At 35.8% G+C, this 22443-nt stretch overlaps 1 protein-coding gene across 1 annotated transcript; it reads right to left on the minus strand.

Moving 5' to 3' along the window:
• Window positions 1-5450: 5450 nt before the first annotated feature.
• Window positions 5451-22033, minus strand: LOC108969818. Its single transcript, XM_018934755.1, has 8 exons — window positions 21793-22033; window positions 11191-11238; window positions 9645-9718; window positions 8169-8371; window positions 8060-8087; window positions 7873-7957; window positions 7572-7805; window positions 5451-7071 (listed from the first exon to the last, which is right to left on the minus strand). The coding sequence occupies exons 1-8, from the start codon at window positions 21854-21856 to the stop codon at window positions 6869-6871; spliced, it is 939 nt and encodes a 312-aa protein (XP_018790300.1). The 5' UTR covers window positions 21857-22033; the 3' UTR covers window positions 5451-6868.
• Between the last annotated feature and the right edge of the window lie 410 nt (window positions 22034-22443).

Genomic DNA, 22443 nt, shown 5'->3' on the forward strand with positions numbered 1-22443 from the left:
CTGTTAGAAAGATGAAGAAGTTGGAATTCAGAATATCCAAATCTTCCTAAAATTATTTAAATTTAGTTATAGGATTTCAGATTTTCCAAAACTCATTAAAATTTATTTGAATTCAGTTATAGTTATAGAAGACGAGATAATCGCCTTGCTGTGGGTAAGGTTTTTAAGGTAAAAAAAAATACATTTTTTGCGAATTCATTTCTTAAATATGGATTGAGTACTTTTATTTGGACCTTTTTTTATTATAGAGAATTTTAAAAATCGAGGGTAATTTTTTCATGCAGAAGTATTAAAGCATAAGCCGGTAACAGAGCTTCTCCATCCCATCGTTCTCTAGTAATTTTTTTTTCATATAAAAATTTTTGGCGGCCATTTAAAAAGTAGTTTTGTGAATTGTGTGCTCATTAATGTACAAAAGGTCCAAATAATACGAGTATTACTCATTTCATATTTAARAAATAAATTCGCAAAAAAGTAATTTTTTACCATGAGAACCTTACCCACCCTTTAAAGGCGTTACATACAGTCAATTAGCTGTAATGAAAATTTTGCGAAACAGTGAGATTGATCKATTAAAAATTTTTACACAATTTTCCGAAACATATTTATATGTAATGATTAAGGATTAAGATTTTTGATATTAGTTTTGATAAATAAATTCTTTCACAAAAAAAAACTTATTTTTGGGATGCCAAAAATCAAAATATTGATTAGCCCGCCGGTATTCATCTATAATAATTATTATTATCATTAAGCAGAAAAATATTTCTCACCGCCTGGCACCTGTTTTTGAAGGCCCTTCAGAAAATCAGTTACGGAGTCAAGGGAATCCAAAACTTTTCAAAATAAATCGCCCATTCTTAAAGAACATTGAATTCGGTAAATAAAATTTTGTTAATTATCTATTAACTGAAATGACTCTTCTAAAACCAAAAACAAAGATAAAACACTTATAAGTGGACGTAGCCACTTAAATTTAATGTAATATTTAYAGGCAGTATTGTTAATTGACTCAATCAACGGTCTGTTTGAAACGTCTTTTATTTCATTCATTTCATTTATTTTCAAATACGTGACTTCTTTGATTCCAAATACCATTTTCGATAAGTCGATCGATATTTGTTTTAAATTTCAAGCCTTTTGTCAGAATAGTCTTCACTGCCAGAAAATATCGCTGACTATTAAGACTTACTTAAGCGTAAAAAATTGTTGGATTTCAGAGCACTTTTCGTCAATCAGAGTCACGCCCGCTGTGTAAGAAAGTTTCGCATATGAGAGTATTTCGTTGGAAAATCAAACTATAAAAGCCTGAATACATTTTTGAACTTTTAATTTTTCTAATACTTTTATAATATAATATTTGTATTAAACGATAAACCTGTAAAAATTACAACAAAGTCAAACATAAGAACAAGTTCAATAAAAGTAGTTTCCGAATACGATGAGATATCATATGATGATTGTCGGAGGTCAATTGAGTTTTCGAAATTACATTTTACGCTTACGTCTGTTGTAAATRTGGTTAAAACGTTACGTCAGCGCCTTTTTCAATTGAGTTACAAATTTCYGTTAATATTTTTATACTTTTCCGTAAATGCCACTTTTGCAGTTATGTCCGAAAACAACTTTTTAATTAATATATATTTTTGAAAATTGATTTATAGTTTTTGAATTTTTTGGATTTCTAGCGCTGACATTCAACGACTGTGTGTGCTCTTCGAGTGTGCAGTTTTAATTTTTTTCACACAGCAATTGTTTAATCAATTATTTTTTTTATGTTTTTTTTTACTTAAATTTTAAATTTTACACGTACATACATTTCCAAATTATAGTGACAAATTTTGCATTTTCTAAGACACATTTTACATTGAAAAATTAAAATAACAACACCCTTTTCGACAAATACATATTTTCAAAGCGTTTCTTGTTTTTGTTGTTTTGCTTCATTAACATTACATTTTGCTGCTTCTTGGCATTGCTATTCAACATTTTTGCATTATTGTTCGATTATATTTTCATCATTATAATTTTTGTTTTCAACTTTTTTCTTTTATCATTTCCTATACGAGTATATGTATATTTGYATGTACGCAATACATATAAAGCCAAACAATGCGTACTTCATACATAAACATACTATACATAATATTTAATGTCGCTGCGACAATTGCTTAAGTCTTGTAGTCTAACAATGTAAATACGAGTACATGCGTACATACATACTGTGGGATCAAAAGTTAGTCCAGGAACGGGCCGTGCTATGAATACAAGTACATGCTTATAAAGTTTTCATGTGTGTAAAAGGGGCTTTCACTTTATCCTCCTGCCTTCCTGCATTCCTCTTTTAGTCATCACTTCAATGTGAGAAAATTAATTCATAATTTATTTTCACTTATAAGTCTCGGTATACCGGAAAAAATATTGAGCTATCGTCGAACTAAACTCAGATTTTGTAATTATGTATTCACTCTGATATTTGGTGTTATGTCTCCCTGTTAACCAGCATCGAATACGCGTTTTTTTGCAACTCCATCTGTAATTCAGTTCTATTGCATTGGTTTCTTGTCTGCTTAGGAGGAACACTATTAAATCTAAATATCACTTAGATCACATTTTCATACRAGAAATTTACTCAAATTTATGACTATACCGAAATTGTGCAGTCAATTTACCTGATCGGAATTATTCGGCATTCATTAAAATATAATATTATATATTTATTAAATATCTGAAGTTATACTTCGATTGAATCCTGTCAAATCTAATATTTTAAATCAATAATATGAAAGTTCTTATGTCAAAATGAAAAACGTCTGTTGATGCTATGACAAGTATCCCGTAGAGGTAGAGTTTTATCCGATTCTTATTATGTCAAATKCAATGACGAAAAAATCAGTTATACCACAAACCCTTTTATTCAAATAATAGGTTTTYAAGAGAAATGAAATGAAATATTCCAGGAAAATGCGACGTGTTTGAGCCAAATTTCAGTTCAGTTCAGCGTTGAGACCCATTTCTAGCTCAATGGGTATGTAAACAAGCAAAATTTTCGCATTTGGACGAAGAGACTCAAGAGCTGCCTTATCATCCAGAAAAAGCAACGATTTGGTGAGAACGTAACCATCAATGGCGACCGTTAATGCGTAATGACAACCGTCTTAGTTTTAAGAGATTTTTCAAATATTACATATTCGATGTACGAGTATAACTTTTTATTTTTAATATGAGTTGTTCGCAAGGCTTAATTGACAAATGGTAACGAATTTAATTACAACATGAATTTTCAATTAACTGCCATAAAACGAATAAGTGCGCTGAAAGGACAGTAAAATTTCATGTCAAAAGGTTTCCACGAATGTACATACATATGTATGTATTTATGTATGTATGTAGGGCAGGAAAGCACGAATTTTCACGTACAAATACGTACATTTTATTACAGTTAAAGAAATATCACTAGTAAGTGTGTGTTTACAGTGGTTCAGCATAAAATGCGGATATTTGTCATACCACTTTTTAATGGTTTTGGTGACTCTTTTGTTGTAAAATTTTTAAATGGAAATAAAGAAGGGAATGGGAAGTCTTATTTAAAAGTTGTTTAAAGTAGTGTGATGAGCTGGAAAGATATTTATCCACCTTACTAGCATGGAATGGGGTAGACAATAATTGATGTTATGCACTGTGACCTTAATTATGAGAATTTTTCAGACAACGAAAATAAGGACTTTTTTAAATTCAAATCAAGTGAATCCTGAAAGGAAAATGAGATTAAATGTACCTAGAGCTAACTTTAATCGGTAATATTTCCTTTACATAATTTCAAATTATTTTCGGAAAATTAGATAATGAAAATGTGACTTACGTGGTGTTTTCAAAAAAACATTTCAGCTGCATTCATTGCTTACTCGTACTTTGTCTTAGCGGCTGCAGGCTTTATACGTGTTTTTATGAAATTTTCGATTTTCTATCGTTAAAACGTCACACTCATTTGCTTCTTAAATTATTTGCCAAAAAATATACTCAACATTAAAGAGTTAGATGAAAATCACTAAAAGAGGTAAAAGCAATCCCAAAAATCGAGTTTGAGAATTGTTTAGACGATTGAGAGAGCGCTGGTTGAATGGGAAGTATTTTGAAGGCGACAATAATAATATATTAAAAGCTTGATATTTGGATGCCGCATGATTTGACGCAAAACACCCTTCTGAACCGAATCTACTGCGAACAATTGGACCGCTTAAAGCAGACGATCGACCAGAAACGTCCAGAGTTGGCCAACAATAAGGGTGTAGTGTTTCACCAGGACAACACTCGACCACACACTTCGTTGATGACTCGTCAGAAGCTACAGGAGCTCGGATGGGAGATTTTATCGCRTYCGCCATATTGCCCGGACATAGCGCCAAGTGATTACCACCTATTCCTGTTCATGACGAACGCCCTTGTTGGTGTAAAGTTGAACTCAAAAGAGGCTTGTAAATGTTGGCTGTCCGAGTTCTTCGCAAATAAGGAAGGGGGTTTCTCCGAAGTGAGTATAATGAAGTTGCCGTCAAGATGGAAATAGATTATCGAACGAAACGGCTCATATTTGAACTAAATTCGATCACAGTAAAACTTTTTATAAAGCATGGAATTAAGAGCAAAAACGCGGAAGGGAGATATTTGGCAACCTAATATTGTTATCTCTCTATCTCTCTTTTTCTATAATTTTATGGAAGTGTTATGTATGATATCTTAGAACATTATGAATTGTTGTTGTTGGTGCTGTTGAGGTTTTTCGGTGTAGGAAGGAACACTAGTTGCGGGCGACCATCAGCTGCCAACCAATAATGAAACAACATTTACCATACTTTGGCTTTCTTCGATCTCTGTAAGTATTTAGCATACTTTTGTTCTGCAATGAATTCAAACGTCGGTTGATTGGCCGATTTCTACACGAATGTAATTGTAACTGGAAAATATATTTCTTATTTCGCGTGCAATGCAACACTGGTGTATGACTGAATTTTTATTTGMTTTGTGTTTCTTTTCTGTCCGTTGTATTTTGCATAAAAAAATTACACACAAATTACAGCTTGTTTCTTTGCTTTTTCTTCTTTAACCCCACATAAAATATTGTTGACACTTATTTTTCCGCTTTTCATGCCGTGCGCTTGAATTTTATAATAATCTATATACTTTTACTTTTTTTTTTTTTGCTACATACAAACAGTTGTTAATTTTTTTTTGTGATTTTTTTATGTTTTTACTTATTTTGCTCGACAAGTATGTTTATCGCTATATACTATATAAATTTGGCAATTGTTTTTAATGTAATTTAACGGAGAACATTGCCAGCATGTTGCTCGTGGTTTGCCTAGTTTTTTCGATAAAATTAATTTTTTCTTACTAATTAATTATTTAGTTTTTTTTTTTGTTTTTTTTTTTTTTGGTAATAATTTTATCTCTCGTTACGTAAAAACAGTAAAAAATCGAAAAATCATTTAAAAAATCTATAATCAATTCGGCATTTCAAAAAACTTTGCATTGTCAATTAAATGTTGCTCGTGTTTCGCATTGTTGCTTGGTGGCGTTTCCTTGTGTACAACGATTCCTTGTTCTTGTTATTTTTTTTATTTATATTTTCTTTAATGTCAATACAATACCTACTTTAAATATCTTTCAAAACTATTTGGCAGATCAATGAGTACTGTGTGTGTAATTTTTGACTTCGTTTTTTTTTTTTTTTTGCTGTTTGGTTTGCTGTTTTAGTAACCTACAAATATACCACGTAATATTTTTAGCGTTTTTTTTTTTGCTTTAATTTTATATGTTCAAAACTTGACTATGGTTTCTAAATTCTTTGCGTCCCCTATTATGTTGTTTCACACATACATACGTACATATACACATAAAAATAAACATCTTCTATCAGCTGAAAATGCTAAATCTCTTTTTTTTAATTTACAGCTACTTTTTGTTTTTTTTTTCAGATTTTTTCTTTATATTTTTTTGTTTCAGGTTTTCATTTTAAATTTTTGTTTCATTTTTGCTTTAATATGCGCTATGATTGGTTAAATTTCAACTACAACTATTGACGACGTCGTGTGTAAACATCCCTACAATATACACATAAGTAATACTAATTCCCAGCTACCCGTCCCTTAGGTGCACCCGGCGCCTAAATGTGGGTCAGTGTTTTCCCTGCTGCGCTGTTTTTGTGGCGTCTTACAAAAATTTGGCATCTTTTGAAATCCATTGGAATACTCATATTTGTTGTTGTTGTTATGATTATTTGTTTGTTTTTGTTTTTTCTCTGTTTTATTATATTTCTTTGGCTAGTAATTTTCATCCATTCTGCCATTCCATTYACAGGTCGGTCGATTCGCTTAAACGAAGGCGTTTATAAAATGCAAAAAACTCGAAATTGTCACGCAGTTGAGAACCCAACTGAAAATTCGTTCTCCTATTACCCGTAATATTAGTTAACATGTACATAATTCAATATTTCTATAGATCTTGTTTTTTTTTTTTTATTTTTACTTTTAAATTTTTTTGCAGTTCGGCTCGTTCTTCGTTCAAGACTCGGGTGCAGCGAAAATGTGAAAATTTATTCCAAAGTACTAGAAGGTGAGTCCATTATTTRGCTTTTGTTTCGAGCCCCTGCTAATTAAACTAGTTTTTGGCTTCATTTGTTTTTTAACTTATAAGCGTTCAAGTGCCTTTGCACTCGTTTCTAGGGTGGGGTGGTTATATTTTTTCAGTTAAAATGTTTTTTGTTGTTATTTTTTGAAATTCTTATCTTCCTTTTCTTCTGCCTTTTTAATGTCGCGCATCCTCTTCCTGTTTTTGTGGGTTCAYATTCTCTTTTGCACAGCAGCTTTTGCGCTTAAAATATGAAATCCCCACAATCCATGGCATAATCGAAGTCCTCACCGCCGAGATCTTCCACGCCGGTCGAATGGAAATCGAAGCCGCCGATGTCGGTGTGATAGACGGCGCCGCTACATGACGTGTCCACAAGATTGGTGCAGTGCGTGGTGGGCAGTGCGTGTAGAGTAAAAGTATCCTCACACTGCGACCAAGTGAGACCTGTTRAATGAGGAGTAAGAACGACGGGCATTAGTGATTATGGGTTATTTAGAATAGAATTTTTGATTTTCAATTCCTTCAAAGAGATTTCGGCAGCAATAATGCGGGTTTTTTTATAGATATCTTCATATTTATGATCTAAGTATATTTCTTAAAACAGTGTTATCATCTAAGATTAACCTTGCGGACTAAAATATACCACTTGAACTATTGTGAAGCTCGTAACCCTTCAGGGCATCCTTTTTCTCATCACCTACACCTGCAAATCTCACTCCATGAAATATTCTCGCCAGATTTTGTAAGAATTTAGCCTTCGGGTGCCAGAACCTGTATTTAATTTCCATCTGGCCCTAATTTTATGTATTTATTTAATTTTTTTGTTTAATTTTGGTGATACTTTTGGTATTAGCTAGCTTCAGTCATTCTTGTAAAGGCATTAAAGACCATTAATATAAAACATATCAACAACCACTTATTCCTTAGAACTTTATTTTACTTACCGCCACTCCACACACCATTCGGCAAAGTGGCCCAGCCCCAACCGTGTCCCCAGGGCAATGCGCAAGCCAAAGCCGGCTTCGAATCGGGTTTTTTACTCAATATAGCAACGGCGGCATCGCTCTTCACCAACGGATCCTGTACGTAGAACGTGCGGTGATGAGCCAAAGCCGGATGAGCGCTGCTGCTTCTATGCGCCGAAACTTTACGCTGTTTCACCTCCGACGTAGTGGCCGCTAGAAAGAAATAAATTATATTTGCATATAGTAACATGCTATATTCGATAAAGAGGTTGCAACTTACGGCGGATGCGCACCAGTGGCCGACGTAAGACATTCATAAGATGCGGCTTGTCAACTACGAGCTCAATTTGTGGTGGTGGCGGCAGCTAAAAGTTAATGTAAAACAGTTTAAGGTAAATTTTGTAGCTCAATGGCTTAGTTTCAAATGAATGTACATATATGAATTAAGCCAATGAMTATAAACTCACCGTCTTGGTAATGGCGTCAACCCAATCGCTATGCGTTTGAAATGGAAATGTGTAAAATTGACCACTTATTAGGCTAAGGAAAAACGTTGAGAAGTTGACATTTATTTACCTCACTTCCTGTTCCGATTTGGCCAACATCCAGTARACTTTGGAGCGCTTTCTTCTCGAGCCCAACGCAATCAGCTGTGACACACTACACCCTTCGGGCAGTGGTGGACGGCGCGGTATTTGACCAGTCCAGTGTGCAATGGCCAACATTTCTGGCGCTTCCTTGACTAGGATTTTACCAGCTGGCGATGACCGACCGGGTTCCTATGTGTAGAAATTTTGTTTCCAGTTATTCACAGATAATTATCTTTCTAAATAAATGATAAAKTACTTKATTTTAAACAAATCGTTCKCTGGAGTAATGAGATGATATATCAAATTAATTCACATTATTTAATTAAACAGGGACTGTCTTTAAATTTGCTCATTCTTATAAGTGCCGTTGCTTTTTGATAGTTTAGAAAATATGAACCAAAACAAATATTTCCGTTTGAAGCATTTTTTATCCTATCCTTATTTTATTTTATTTTTTGTTTCTTTATTTGACTTTTTTAAGAATTTGCATACCTCAAATCAAAGCTCGTGAGGGTTCTGGTTAAATTACAATTATCTACCTACTTAGTGTGGAAAATGTCTCTTGTCTATGTCCTGATGCTACAAGGTTTGTCCAGAAATATATAGGACTGCTTTTCTTCCGCCGCGACTGTACTTCGGAACGCGCGCATCGACTGCATTCGGTAGAGAGCGTTCCTAGCTAGGAGACATGCGACATGCGAATGTGACTCGTGTGCGCAAAGTTTTGAACTCACACCATCCACCATGTTTTGTTGTTTAATCGAATCAGCCGATCATGTTCAAATTAGATTTGGATTTCGTTTTGGTAATTTTGATGACGAAAATATCGATAAAATAATAGGAAAAGATGGATCGAAACGCTAAAGAAAAAACGGAAGATTTCTACTTTGTGCTTGGTGGGAATTATCTGACATGAGTTGCTCTCTCKGACCTGTACCGTCAAAAATTTGACCATTTAAAGGAAACGATAGCCATTATGAGAGGAATGATTTTCTAAGAGAACAGCGCCGTTGTTGTGTCTGCCATGGGGTCGTTGGTTAATAGTTCGCATCTGGCACCTAGTGATTGCCAGATGATCCTGTCTATAGCGAGCAAATTTGCTAGTAAAAAAATGCGCCTCAAAAAAAACTTATAAAAATCGACTTTTGCCAAAAAAGACGAGAGTTTCTATTATAATAGCCTTATAAAATTGCCTTCAAAATAGCAATGAGTTATCAAACAAAACCGTACATATTTGATATGAATCGGATCATTCTAATTATGCTAAATACAACCTTTGATTTGTGGTAAAAATAATAAATTTATTTATACTGACGAGGGAGCTTTTCAGTGGTATATTTTATCCATTGAGTTCTAGTATACCAAAAAAACCTAAACTGTCATAAGTAGTATTCATTCAATTTCATGCTGGATTACTTTGATTGATTTATGTATTTTTCCACAACGGTTAATATGAACTTACCGTAAACCAAGCCATTGTTGAATCATCATACAGCACGACCCATTCCTCAGCCCAGCGATTCCACAGTAATTGCTCTAAAACATAAAGATATTTACAGTAGGATAAAAAAGTATTAGAAAATGGACGCGAATTTCAGAAACTCTTGTCATTGACTCCCTAACGGTGAAGGTCAACCACTTATGCTTACAAAAACAAGAGAAAACATTRCAAATGTAATTATTGTGACTACTCAAGTATGTGGCATGCTGGAGACATTTKCACTTACATACATATTTGGTACATATRTATGTGTGTATGTATGAAGTTAGTCCTTATGTATGTATGGCAGCTGCCGCCCACAAGCACAGGCGTTAACTTGCATTACCCAGCATTAGCATGTAGCTTAAGCTGCGGAGAGAGAGCGATTTGTAGGTAAAATTATGAAACCATACAAGTGGGCACTTCATACACACACGCATAAATACATGCATACATGCATACATGCAAATGGAAACGCATCTAAGCGTATGCATATATATATGTATACCTACTCAACATGTGCCACAAATGTACATGTATATTGTATTGCATGTATGTCTGTGTTTGTATGTTGCTTGGCATGTAAATTCGTTAGTGTATCAAACGCCTTTTTTGCGGCATTAAGATTCTTGAAAATTTAAATGCGCTTACAAATGTAATCTGCACCATCATCATCACCATCAGCAACGGCACAAGCAGCAGCAGTCGCAGCAGCAACAGCAAAAGCAATCATGCCAATGCCATCATCATAAACGACAGGGACAACAACGCCAACGCCAACATCAGCGGCAGGCGGCCCTTAAAAGCCTTCACCAAAGCGCACAGCCTCCACACCAACCACATGTGTGTGAAGGCGGTGGATGAGGCAACGGTGGCGCTTGAACAGCGGTRTAACCGAATGCGGCATTGCGTCGCTTTACCCCATGGGGCTGCCACTTAGTGCGCGCTTTGGAAATTCAARCCATTGTCTGTGCGCGTCGGAAGGAAGGAATTGCTGCGTCATGTCAATGTGTATTGCACTTATGCTGATTTAGCAAATTGTCGCAAAATCCGGCAAAATTGTATATGACACAGACAAAACCAAAAAAAAAGARAAGAATTCAGAAAAGAATAAAGTAGACACACATCTATATACATATGTGCGATTGGTAATTTTAGTTTCGAGATGCTACGCTGTGGTGTCTGTTGGCCAAGCAGTAAAGACATGCTCTGGTACTCATTTGCAATCTACATACAGTTATGTTTGCATGCGTGTGTTTGTAGTAATTTGTGTGGCATTAGGCCATGAATCGATTGTTATGATAAAATGTTACAAGCAGTTCTTCTGCTCGTAATACTTGGTGCTAACCCAAGTGACTATAGTGCTTTCGAATTTATTATTACTTCTGCCTTGTTGTTGTTATTTGTAACAGGAGGCTTATTATTTTATCTAATATGTAGTCTGCAATTTCTGTTTAAGTCACCTTGAGCCACGTTATACAATATAAATGAAATGCATTTACTCTGGACTCCACCTTTGTTTACTCACTTTTGTAACGCAACAAGTATCCTCCTTTGATCTGTTTCCCAACTGTGCCTGTAAAGAGAGTGAAACAACTATAATTACTACTTGGAATTGTAGCTCTGAAAAGTATAAAATTATTAATGAGCAGTTTCGAAATATTTATAAAGGGTGTTTTTTAGACTTAAAGAAATTATATGTATTATGACTTCATTATCAGACYTTTTATGGCATTCGATATTTTAGGATCGTAAGTACGTCTTATGGAGACAATGTTTTCGGTTCAATTTTGTGTAACTTTTTTCAGTATAGCGAGCCTTATCAGTACACACCATGGAACTCCTTTAAAATGCAATCAGACGGTGTCAAATGACAGGACTTTGCATGATATGACATGACCATTTTTCATATGGGTCTGGGTAAGCCGGCCGACAGGGTTAATGCTCGAAAATTTTACGAAAAGATACGACTAGGACTAACAGAAAGATTCGAAACCGCTGCATACTCTTGTAGAACGTCCTAGAGGTGATCTGTTGACTGATGCTYAAAGCATAATATAATTATGGCGGGAATTCTTCTCAGWGGGTGTTAATAWGAAACATGCATCAACTGCTTTGCAGAATATGGTSGGACGAAAGCATAAGCATACCCGACAATTTGTATTTAAGTATGCTCTGCCCAATCCACAAAAAGGGAGACTCCACAATCTGCACCAACAACTGTGGGATAAGCGGTCTTAACATCGCGTATAAGCCTCTTTCGAGCATATTGTGTGAAAGATTGAAGCCCACCGTCAACAAGTTGATTGGACTTTATCAGTGTGACTTCGGGCCTGGAAAATCAACAACTGACTAGATTTTCACGAAGGGACAAACCTTGGAAAACACCTTTGAAAGGAGGATCGACACACATCACCTCTCGACTCTAGACTAAAACTCGTCGGTTTTAAAAACACAAAAAAGAACCTTTTCGCCGCTATATCTGAATTTCGCAAAACTAATACGGCTGTGTAAAGGTTCTGTGGAAGATTTATGGTGTTTTGCACATTGACAACGGTGAATAYCGCAGTCGACGGAACGAAGAGCTGTACGAGATATTTGACGACATTAACATAGTTCAGCGAATTAAGAGACAACGGCTACGCTAGCTAGGCCATGCCGTCCAAATAAATGAAAACACCCCACATCTCTGAAAGCAATCGAAGCAGTACCCGTCCGGGGAAGCAGAAGAAGAGGAAGTCCTCCACCACGTCAGAAAGATCAGGGGAGTACGACCTGGCTACACTCTACGCCAAAGGATAAGAAGAAGACTGTAATTTCATACGCTTGTCCTGTAAAGTAATATCGATGTAAGGAACCAAAGATGTGAACAATCTTCATTTTTGAAACGTATAGAATAATTATACCAAACTATATTTATCTCTAACTCTAAACTAAATACATTGAAGGACAAAAAGGTTCTTTCGGATTATTTCGACATTGAATACGAAAATTCTATTAATTGTCTTGTTGAAACCAAACGTGTTGCCAAGTGCCCCCCTTCAAGCATCAAATACTCGGTTATCATAGCGCGATAACGATCGCCATTGACGGTTATGTTCTCCCTGGCATCCACCGGCACAAACTACACCAAACCGCTGTTTTTTCGGGATGAAATGGCAGCTCTTAAATCTATTCAGGTTGCTCTTCGTCTCAAATACGGGAATTTTGCTTGTTTACATATCTACATTGAGCCAGGAATGGGGCTGATTAAAATTTGGCTCGAAAACGTCGGCTCTTTTAGAGCGAAGCGATGTCGCCTGAGTCTGCTGCTATACTTTTTCGGGAGTGTTGTATTCGTTCGAATAATATCCAATAAAAAATGCTGGGTTTCAAGATGGCTGAAGGTGAGTGGAACGAGCGTCACACATTCTTTACAAAACGTGAATTTTCGTAAAAATTTACATTATTCAGTCGTAAGTCTTTCCATGTTGAAATGTCAAATAAATCTGTATAATAATAACATAACAGCTTGATATACGAAAATAAGTCAGAAAAGGCTATTGAAAAAAGTGCCTCCACTTGGATCATTCGTTACATATTTATGACGGGTTTTATTCATGAAGCATTTGTATTGAAATCTCCTTAAAAAAATCATTTTTCCAAGCGTGGTTCAGCATTGGATTGTTAGTGTTACGAGCTATTATCAATTCCAAGAAAGATGCGATTAACAATGTTCTCTATAGAGATCGGTATCACCTCCGGTACCAGGGGGGGATTTTTTTCTCAAAGTTTCAATACCCTTTAGCGCTGGATCTAAAATTGTTTGCTAGAGGAATGAATTAGAATGAAGAATGGTTTTGCTTTTATCGAAAGTATAGTCAAAATTCGGATTAAATTTTAATACCCTAAAGAGGATATATTAAGTTTGCCGCAAAATTTGAAACACCCAAAGGAAGCGAGGACGAGTGGATTTCCGTCTGTCTATATATACGCGAATTAGTCCTACAGCTTTTGAGATGAGATATTCATTTGAAACTTTGCATACGTCCTTTTCTCCACAAGCAGCTACACAAAGAGCTGCACATACAAACTGTATGGGTATTATAACTTCGTTGCAACTGAAGTTAACGTTTTTTCTCGTTTCATTTAAAATAATTGTGCAAGATATCTCAAATATTTGCAGTGTCATTTCTATCAATTTAGTATGGTACATCTACATCCGCCACATCAGCGTCAGAAATCTCATTTCACTGAATTATTGCCATGCAATTTAATTACAGTTGTTATTGTTGTACACGCTGAAGCGGTACCAACCAATTTCGATTCAATTAATATGCGCCCACATAATAATCACATATCCTTGTAAATGTATCAATTTTGAAGGCAACGCTGTCGCTAACGAATTGCGGCTACGTTCCGATTCCTTTCAGCCGTTGCAATCAAGCGCGTGCTCTGGCCACAAGCACTCATCGCATCACTCAAGTGGTGAATATTCAGTGAGAGTTAAATTGCAATGCTGCTGCGCAAGTGTTAGTCAAGAATAAGCGACACACACACGTACATACATACATATATCTGCAAATATAATGACGTTGCGAACAACAACGGCGACGCTTGACAGCGGAGCGGGATAAGAAGGACATATGAAAGATGTTGGCTATCCTTCGCTGTTACGCTTCACTGGCGTCACCCAATATCATTTATGGTAAAATTTATCTACCAATAATTACATGCTCTTGATCCGCAATAGTTGCACAAACACTCACTCACATATCCATACATACATTTGTATATTTGTATGCATAAGTATAGTATTGCATGGCATACAAATACACCATCAAGCTGTCCGTCTGTCCGTCCCACCAGTGTGAACCCTGCCATGCGTGCGTCTGTGCACGTGTGTCTGCCGCTATGTCCGTATGTATATATACATAGAAATACATGTATGTACGTACTTGCATATGCATATCGCCACTTGACGGAAGGCGTGCCGAGGGCGAAGCGTGTAACGGAAAAAACGAAAAAACGCTTTCCACCAAACGTTTTGCGCATCACTGCATTCACTTTCCTCGATTTTCCTCCGTCCGTTTGCTCAATCGTCCAGCAGTCTTCCATTCAGCGAAACTGCATCCCATTCCCCCAATATCTACTCTCCCGGCTCAACCTTTGAATCCATTAGATTGTCTGGCATCATAAAAGCCACCCTGGGCTCCTACCAAAAGCGTTTTACGATTTCACATGACACATAAGACCCAACGCGACCCCGACCCGACCCGACCACCACCTCGCTGTTGCACTCGCTCCCAACGGTGAGCCGTCAAACGCGCACTAATGCAAGCAGGCACCCACACATACACTTAGAGACACACACTTCCGATGCCCTCGCTCATATGGCGACGAGCATGTACAAGAGCTTCGAATGGCAGGAATGTGAGACCGAGCGATTCAGCTGCAGACAGATTACAAGTGTCGCTGCAACGTTTGCTGAAGGACGCTGGGGAAATGCTGATGAAGAAAACTGCAACTGAAACATCTTCATTGCGAGTAAGTTTATGTGTGTTTGTGTTTGTGCTTAGCAAAACACATTCATAAAATCCTACTACTCTTGTCGGCAAATGAACTGCGGTACATACATATATTCATACATACAATATGCATGGGAATGCACCTTTGAGAAATGTACTTGCCAGTAGAAAATATCTGAATCACATATGAGGAGAGGTGAAAGAGTTGGCGACAAGAAGGGTTTAAAATGAATTATTGAATTATTTTTTTCAACTTCATCGAAATGTTTGTGTAGCATTTATGAGACTCTCAGCTGTTTCAAAGAGTTAGGACTTTAACCTAAAAAAATTTTTATGGTGGCCTTCAAAAAAGCTGTGAATGGTTGACTTGGAGATTACACAGTCTTATAAAAATATTTGATTTGGGTACATTATAACCACCCTGAGTCATAAAAGCTCCAGCAAAAACTCCATTCAAAAGAAGTCAGTCAAAGCCAACGCTTTGTTCTTCATAACTGAATGGTGAAGGTTTTGTGACGTTACAACAACCACAAAACCCAAATCAGCGACTAAGGGTATCTTGCATTATAGCCCACAAGTAGCGGAGGGCTGTAGAAGAACATATGTACATATACAGCACCTTTCAATTTTGCCTCTATGACGGATTTTGAAACCTAGAAGGATTTAATATCAGCTGCTTATTTAGCTCTTTCAAAATAGATCGAACGACCCGAAGTGATGAGAAATATATATACATATATGTTAAAAGTTACACCATTCAGTCTTCAGTTGTTCCGATCTCATCCAACAGCTAACAAATAATTGAATTAGACAACCAAATAATCGAAGAATTGTAATAGAATATGAATTAGTGATAGATATGATAAATTCTTAATCCCAACAGGGCCCGTCAATCAGTCGACATACTTGTATGAATTCGCATGAGTTTTTAAGCTTTCGTATGAATGACCAAAGGGGCGATGACGATTACGCTGAAGTGCCGTGTCTGTCTGCTGGCATATACTCGTAAGAGTAAAAAAAGGTGGCTAAATCCTCAGTGCTGCACAGCGGTGACCTCGAAATAATCAAGCTAAGACTGTGAAAATCAAATGTCAAAAACTTGAAGCATGCATGAAGCGTTCGCGATTAGAAGCACTCCAGAAGAGCTACTCATAAATAATAATCACAAAGAATGTGGATAGGATGCACAATGCTGAATTATATATTTATGTGAGCGATTTCATTAGAAATGGCTATACATTCGCTACTGATTACAAGTGCTAAGCTTTATGAACATAAACGCTTAAAACACCTATATATTGAGAACTTTTTAAAGAAGATTATTTTGGTTAATTTTTATCTACACATATATGTGGTACGATCTATCAAGTATAGTAAAGATTAGTTGTCAAATAATAAAGTTCTCCTTAGAAAGACTTTTACGTTCAAATGATCAAATTGGAAAAAGAACGTGTGCAAAATTTTTGATGAATATCTCAAAAACTTAGAAACTAGTTATACAGACAGATAGACAGAAATGGCAGCTCGTCAGGTTGATCATTTATATAAATACTTTATAAGGCCTTAAACGTTGCGTTCTGAGTGGCACAAAATTCCTGGCGAAGTTAATGTACCCTGTTTACCTAAATACTGATAGAATTCTAAATCGATCTCCGTAGAATATAATGTCATTAATAAAACATCTTTCGTTTGTAAAAATCACTTCATTTAAAAATCAACTATAATCACTCGAAAGAGTACTCTACTATCGATCATTTATCGTATATTATACTTCTGATTTTTCTGAATCAAATATCTGATGACGAAAAGTTTAGAATGTTGGAAATGGCCCTGGTGATAATAGATCACAAGCAAGTGCTTCTGACTGGTACAAGTTATTCAAAGAGGGGCGAGAACGCGTTGACGATGAAGCACGTCTACTGCCTTAATGTGGGCTCTGACATCGTTGCAGTATCGGAAGGATCAGTAAAACCATTGTGAAAAATTATGAGGGTGTAAAAAAATTAAAAAACGATTGGTTCCATAATTTTTTTTTTTTTTTTTTTTTTTTTTTTTTTTTTTTTTTTTTTTTTTTTTTTTTTTTTTTTTTTTTTTTTTTTTTTTTTTGTAAAACCGCATCTATGCTTACGACCCGGAAACAGACGATTATTCAGCCATATAGCGTGGATAAGGTGAGTCGAAGCTGAAAAAATCCACGTCAAAGGTGGTCAAAAATCAAGGTTATGATGACAGTTTTCTTCAATTATCGAAGTGTTTTGTACTTCATATTGCTTCGGACCAGTCAAACTGTCAACAAGGAATACTATTTGTGTGTTATGCGTTGTTTGCGCCAAGCTATTCGTACAAAGAGAACGGAATTATGGGTCGACAACTCTGGGGTTTTTGCATCACAATAATGCACCAGCACATGACGCATTGATTCTTCTTGAGTTTTTCGCCAAAATTTCAACCAATAACGTGTCACAGCAGTATTTGCCTGAATTAACTCCGTGTGACTTCTGGCTATCCTGCAAACTCAAATAGCGGAAACCGTTTTGAGTGAATTCAAGACATTAAACGTGAATCGCTACGCGCATTGAAGGTTACTTTAACAACTGAGAATACGAAGAAACTTTGGCACAAGTATGTTGGGTCCAAGGAGGATTACTTTGAGGGAGACGACATAGATTTTAAAGAATAAATTAAGAAATTTAAAACTAAGACATGACAAGACAAAGTCTTGCTATTTTTTGCTCATAATAGTACGATTTGACCACCTTTTTTCTACCGGCTTTCGTTAATAAATTTCTACTCTTTTATGAAAATGGCTTTTATTAAAAGCTATAAGAATATTTTGTAAATTGATTTAAGTATAGAATATATAATATTTAAAGAATTCCTTTGAAAAACATCGAAGTAATTACAAACCAGCTATTGCACGTTACAGTCGGACTCAACATTTTGCGCACATTTTGTTGTTTAATATCCAAATACGATAAAAATAAGTAAATGCATTGTTTTCAAAATTTCATAATTATAGTAAGTAATCCAATGTGAGAATGCCCTCGAAAATAAATCAATTATTTTTAAAGTAGACGGCTTTAGTTAAACTACGATGAGGTTACGCTATATAGCATTATAAAGGTAAAATTTCATAATTAAAATCATTGACTTGTTTGAGCACGCCTTAAAGATGGATAGCAAAACAGAGAAAGTACACCGTGTTTTACAGCATTTTTTCGATAAAATCAAAAAGGAGAACGTCTAACAAAAACGGCTTACTTCATAAGTTACTTCATAAGTTGCCTTTTATATTTCGGGATTTGGCAACCCTAGTTTTGCAATCTGAAAACTCACAATTTTATCGTAAAGTTTGATATTTTTGATGTTATACACACTAGAACGTTTTGATATGTTTTCATATGCGAGCGCTATTTGTGTTGTTTACAGTACCTTCAAATATTCATCTCAACCGAAAAATGGAATTAAATCGCGAACATTTCCGGTTATTAAATATTTTACAATTTTCAACTTGGATTAACTCAGCAACAGTGCGTCGATGAAATGAATTATTTTGTTGGCAATGAAGCTCCATCAAGGACCAGTGTTTATTAATGATATGGTGATCGCCATGTGACCACACTGGCCAGGACTACACTGGCGATACATATCGATAGTGACTCGCCAGATGCTCCATCAGGTTGGCTGATTTGTAAACATAATATAATGGAACAAACCACGTCCAGCACGCAGTGATGAAAATATAACAGCCGTAACTGAGAGTGTACATGAGGACCATGGAGAGTCGATTCGGCGCCGTTCACAACAACCCGGACAGACGTATGGAAGAGATTGGCATATTTTACGTCGAGATCTTAAATTGAAAGCGCAGAAAATACTGCTTTTGCAAGAACTGAAGCCGCTCGACCTTCCCAAGCGATATTCCTTCGCTACATAGGCACTTGTTTCCAAGAAAATCCGACGTTTTCGAGCTAAATTTTGCTCAACAGCCCATTTCTACCTCAATGGGTACGTTGACAAGCAAAATTGTAGCATTTGTTACGAAGAGCAACCTGAATATCTTCAGAGCTGCCATTTCATCCAGAAAAATCAAGGGTTTAGTGTGATTTGAGGCCCGGTGGTATCGTCGGTTCATAGTTCTTCGAAAATGATGGCGGTGAGAACGTAACCGTTAATGGCGACCCATGGCTGAAATTGAAGCTCATGGTCTCGGAGTTATTTGGTTTCCAAACAACGGCGCCACTTTCAATAAATCACATCAGTCAATGGATTTATTAAGAGAACATTTCGGTGAGCAGCTAATATCACGTTTTGAGTCGGTGTATTAGCCAACAACTTCCACTTTTTCTTTAAAAAGTAGGGAACTTCGAAATGTATCACCCTTTTTTAACATTTTGATATTTTTTCTCTGGATTTTATTTATACAAAATAAAAACTACTGTTAAACTTGCAGAAGCAAAATAATTCACAAAATCCCTTACAAACAGCCGCAATAGTAATTCGAAGTAATTTTAATTGTTTTCACACAAATATTTTGTGAAATCACTAACATTTCCCCAAGGACGTTATAATAAATGTACGCCCAAGAGTGAAACTTCTGCGAAATTAATCCGCAATAATTTGCAATTTAAGCTTCACATCTCTGGCAAATTAAATTGGTAACTTTACTGTTTAGTGCAGAATGACATTCCGTTATTTGCTCAGCAATTTCTCTGCAACTATTAACTGTCTTTATTTCAGATTTAAACGCTGTTGAGATGACTGCCCGAGGGTGCTTGCACCCTTAGGGGTCATTACTTGTGCAAATGAGCTAAGATATTCGGTCCATGTTGATTTGACTGTCAAAAGAAAACAACAGCGACTACACCATTTTAATCCACAAGCTGCCGTACAACCACGAACGCAACACACGCTCCCTCAGTGACTCAAGCTTTTCCCACGAATATTTGAAATGAACTTTCTATTAAGTACATATGTATGTATGCTTGCGCATAAAATGTTCATAGTAGTGTTAGTGTAAGCGCGTGTGTGAATGTGTGTGTTGAACACTGCACTAAATACGCTGAACTTGCTGCACTTTAAATCGTGCTCGATAAATGCAGCAGATAAGAAAGGTTAGCTGGTCCAGAACCAACATCACAACGCATCAAGTGAAGCATTTAAAATGTTAGTAAGGACTCACAAACACACAGATACACATGGGAGCTTCCAATCAGTTTATACACACTTAACCCCTCACAGATATACTTCTTTTATATACCCACTGATATATAAATATGTATGTACCTACATATGTATGTTTATGTATGGCAACCCCGCACCCCAAAAAATCCAGCGCACACTCGTGAATGTATAATAAAATGTACATGCGTGCTCGTTTGCATGTGTTAGTGCTTCGCACCATAACACGACAAGTCGTTGAATTCATTGAGAAAAATAAAGTCTTGAATTGGTGGCATAGCAGAGAAGCTGAAGCAGCAGCAGCGCCACCTCCAACCCAGTCGGAGCATTTAATTCAGCATAATGCTTTCGTTTGTTTGTGTAGGTGCTTGTACGTGATGTGCTCACACAAGTACAGTAAAACATATAAAAGACGCTCTCAAGTGAATGAAGCTCGATTAAATTTTAGCGTGATTTGCAAAGTGGAAACTTGAAAAAGTTGTATTATTTTCCTAATAAATTCAGTTTCAAATTTAGAAGGAAAATATTTCGTCTTGAGACTAACTTCGAAATATCCGTTACTTTTTTTAATTATGACTCAATACTCGAAAAAGCTTTACATCTAATATCTTCTTACCTTTTCTTATTCTATTCAAAGGTTCTAAAACTCAGCAGAGATAAATAAGAACATATTTTGTTGGCTTTTACGAAAGCTCATATGCTCCAAAACTAAGCTTTATACTTAAAATAAAGCTTTACCCCTATTATTTTCTTATCGTATCTTATTTTATTAGTAGATTCGAAAACTAAACATAGATTAAGACGATATTCCTTAATTTTAAAATCATAACTTGTAAGCTTTTATAAAAGATCCTTAGATCCAGCTCCAAAAAGGTTAATGTAAGCTTAAACTTTAACGAGTTTTCCGAAAATACACGACCATAGATAATTTTATAAAGATATAACTTTTTGCAAAATCCTGACTTTTAAACTTTGACGAAAGCGCCTTAGGTCCAACATAAAACTTCTGAACAAATTTATATTCGTAGTTTTGAAAGATTAGCATAGATATTTTTAAAAATATATTCCTTACTTTTAGAAACATAATTTGTAAACTTCTATGAAAGCTCCTAAGACCCAACATAGACCTCCTAACCAAAATTATATTTGTAGTTCGGAAAACTGAGCGTGGATAATTTTATAAAAAATATTGTTTTTTTCTTTTTTTTGTTAAATCATAACTTTTATGCCTTCATGAAAGCTCTTTAAGTTCAACAAAAAGCTTAAGAATACAAATTAATTCTTATCAGCTTTTGATTTAATACTAGTTCACTTTATTGATAACGCACTGCACAAATGTGCTGGTATATCCGTGCATCCCCCACGCCACGCCACCTCCTAGCCCAACCCAAAGCACTTTAGCCAAGGTCTCCTACACCAAAAACACTTTCACTTGTACTCACCCGTTGGTTGTTGTGTATTCACTGTTGAGTTTCGTGGCTTCACTTTCGAACACATGGAGAACATCTTTGGCAGCTTTAATGTCTACTTTCAGGCGTTTCGTTTATTGTTTGCTAGTCGCTCGTTTCTCGAAATCGAATGGAATTTTATCGACGCTCACTTAAAAGTTTCCTCAGCTTAGAAAATGTTGCATTTTATTTAATGCCAATAATTTGTTTTTACGTAAAATTCTTTAAAAAATAATTGTCGCTTTTCACTAATTTAGTTTTTTATTTTTGTTTTTATTTATGTATATGTGTATAATATTTTTGTGGTTGCAATTTATGTAAAAATTATAGTTGCTTTGTGCGCAAATGATGTCACGCTTAGAGTAAATCAGCGACGATAATGACGCTGCTGTCCGCTCGCGTGTGCTGCTGCCTTTTATATGAATTACGAAAAAAATGGTTTTCTTAGCTGACTTCTCTGCGAACAACACTTTTGTTGGCAACTTCGTTTGCGGAAGCACAACTACAAAGCTGCTGTGAAGGCTGTTAATGAAGACTGATAATGAATTGCTCGTTTATCACTGAAATGTCACTCAAAGAATGTGGCGCAGTGAACGCAATAACACGAAAATAATGGAAACGCTTTAAGCGAAAACGCGCTTAATT

The sequence above is a fragment of the Bactrocera latifrons genome, unplaced genomic scaffold (genome assembly GCF_001853355.1).
Source record: "Bactrocera latifrons isolate USDA-ARS-PBARC rearing strain unplaced genomic scaffold, ASM185335v1 scaffold_267, whole genome shotgun sequence".
Classification (NCBI taxonomy): Eukaryota; Metazoa; Arthropoda; class Insecta; order Diptera; family Tephritidae; genus Bactrocera; species Bactrocera latifrons.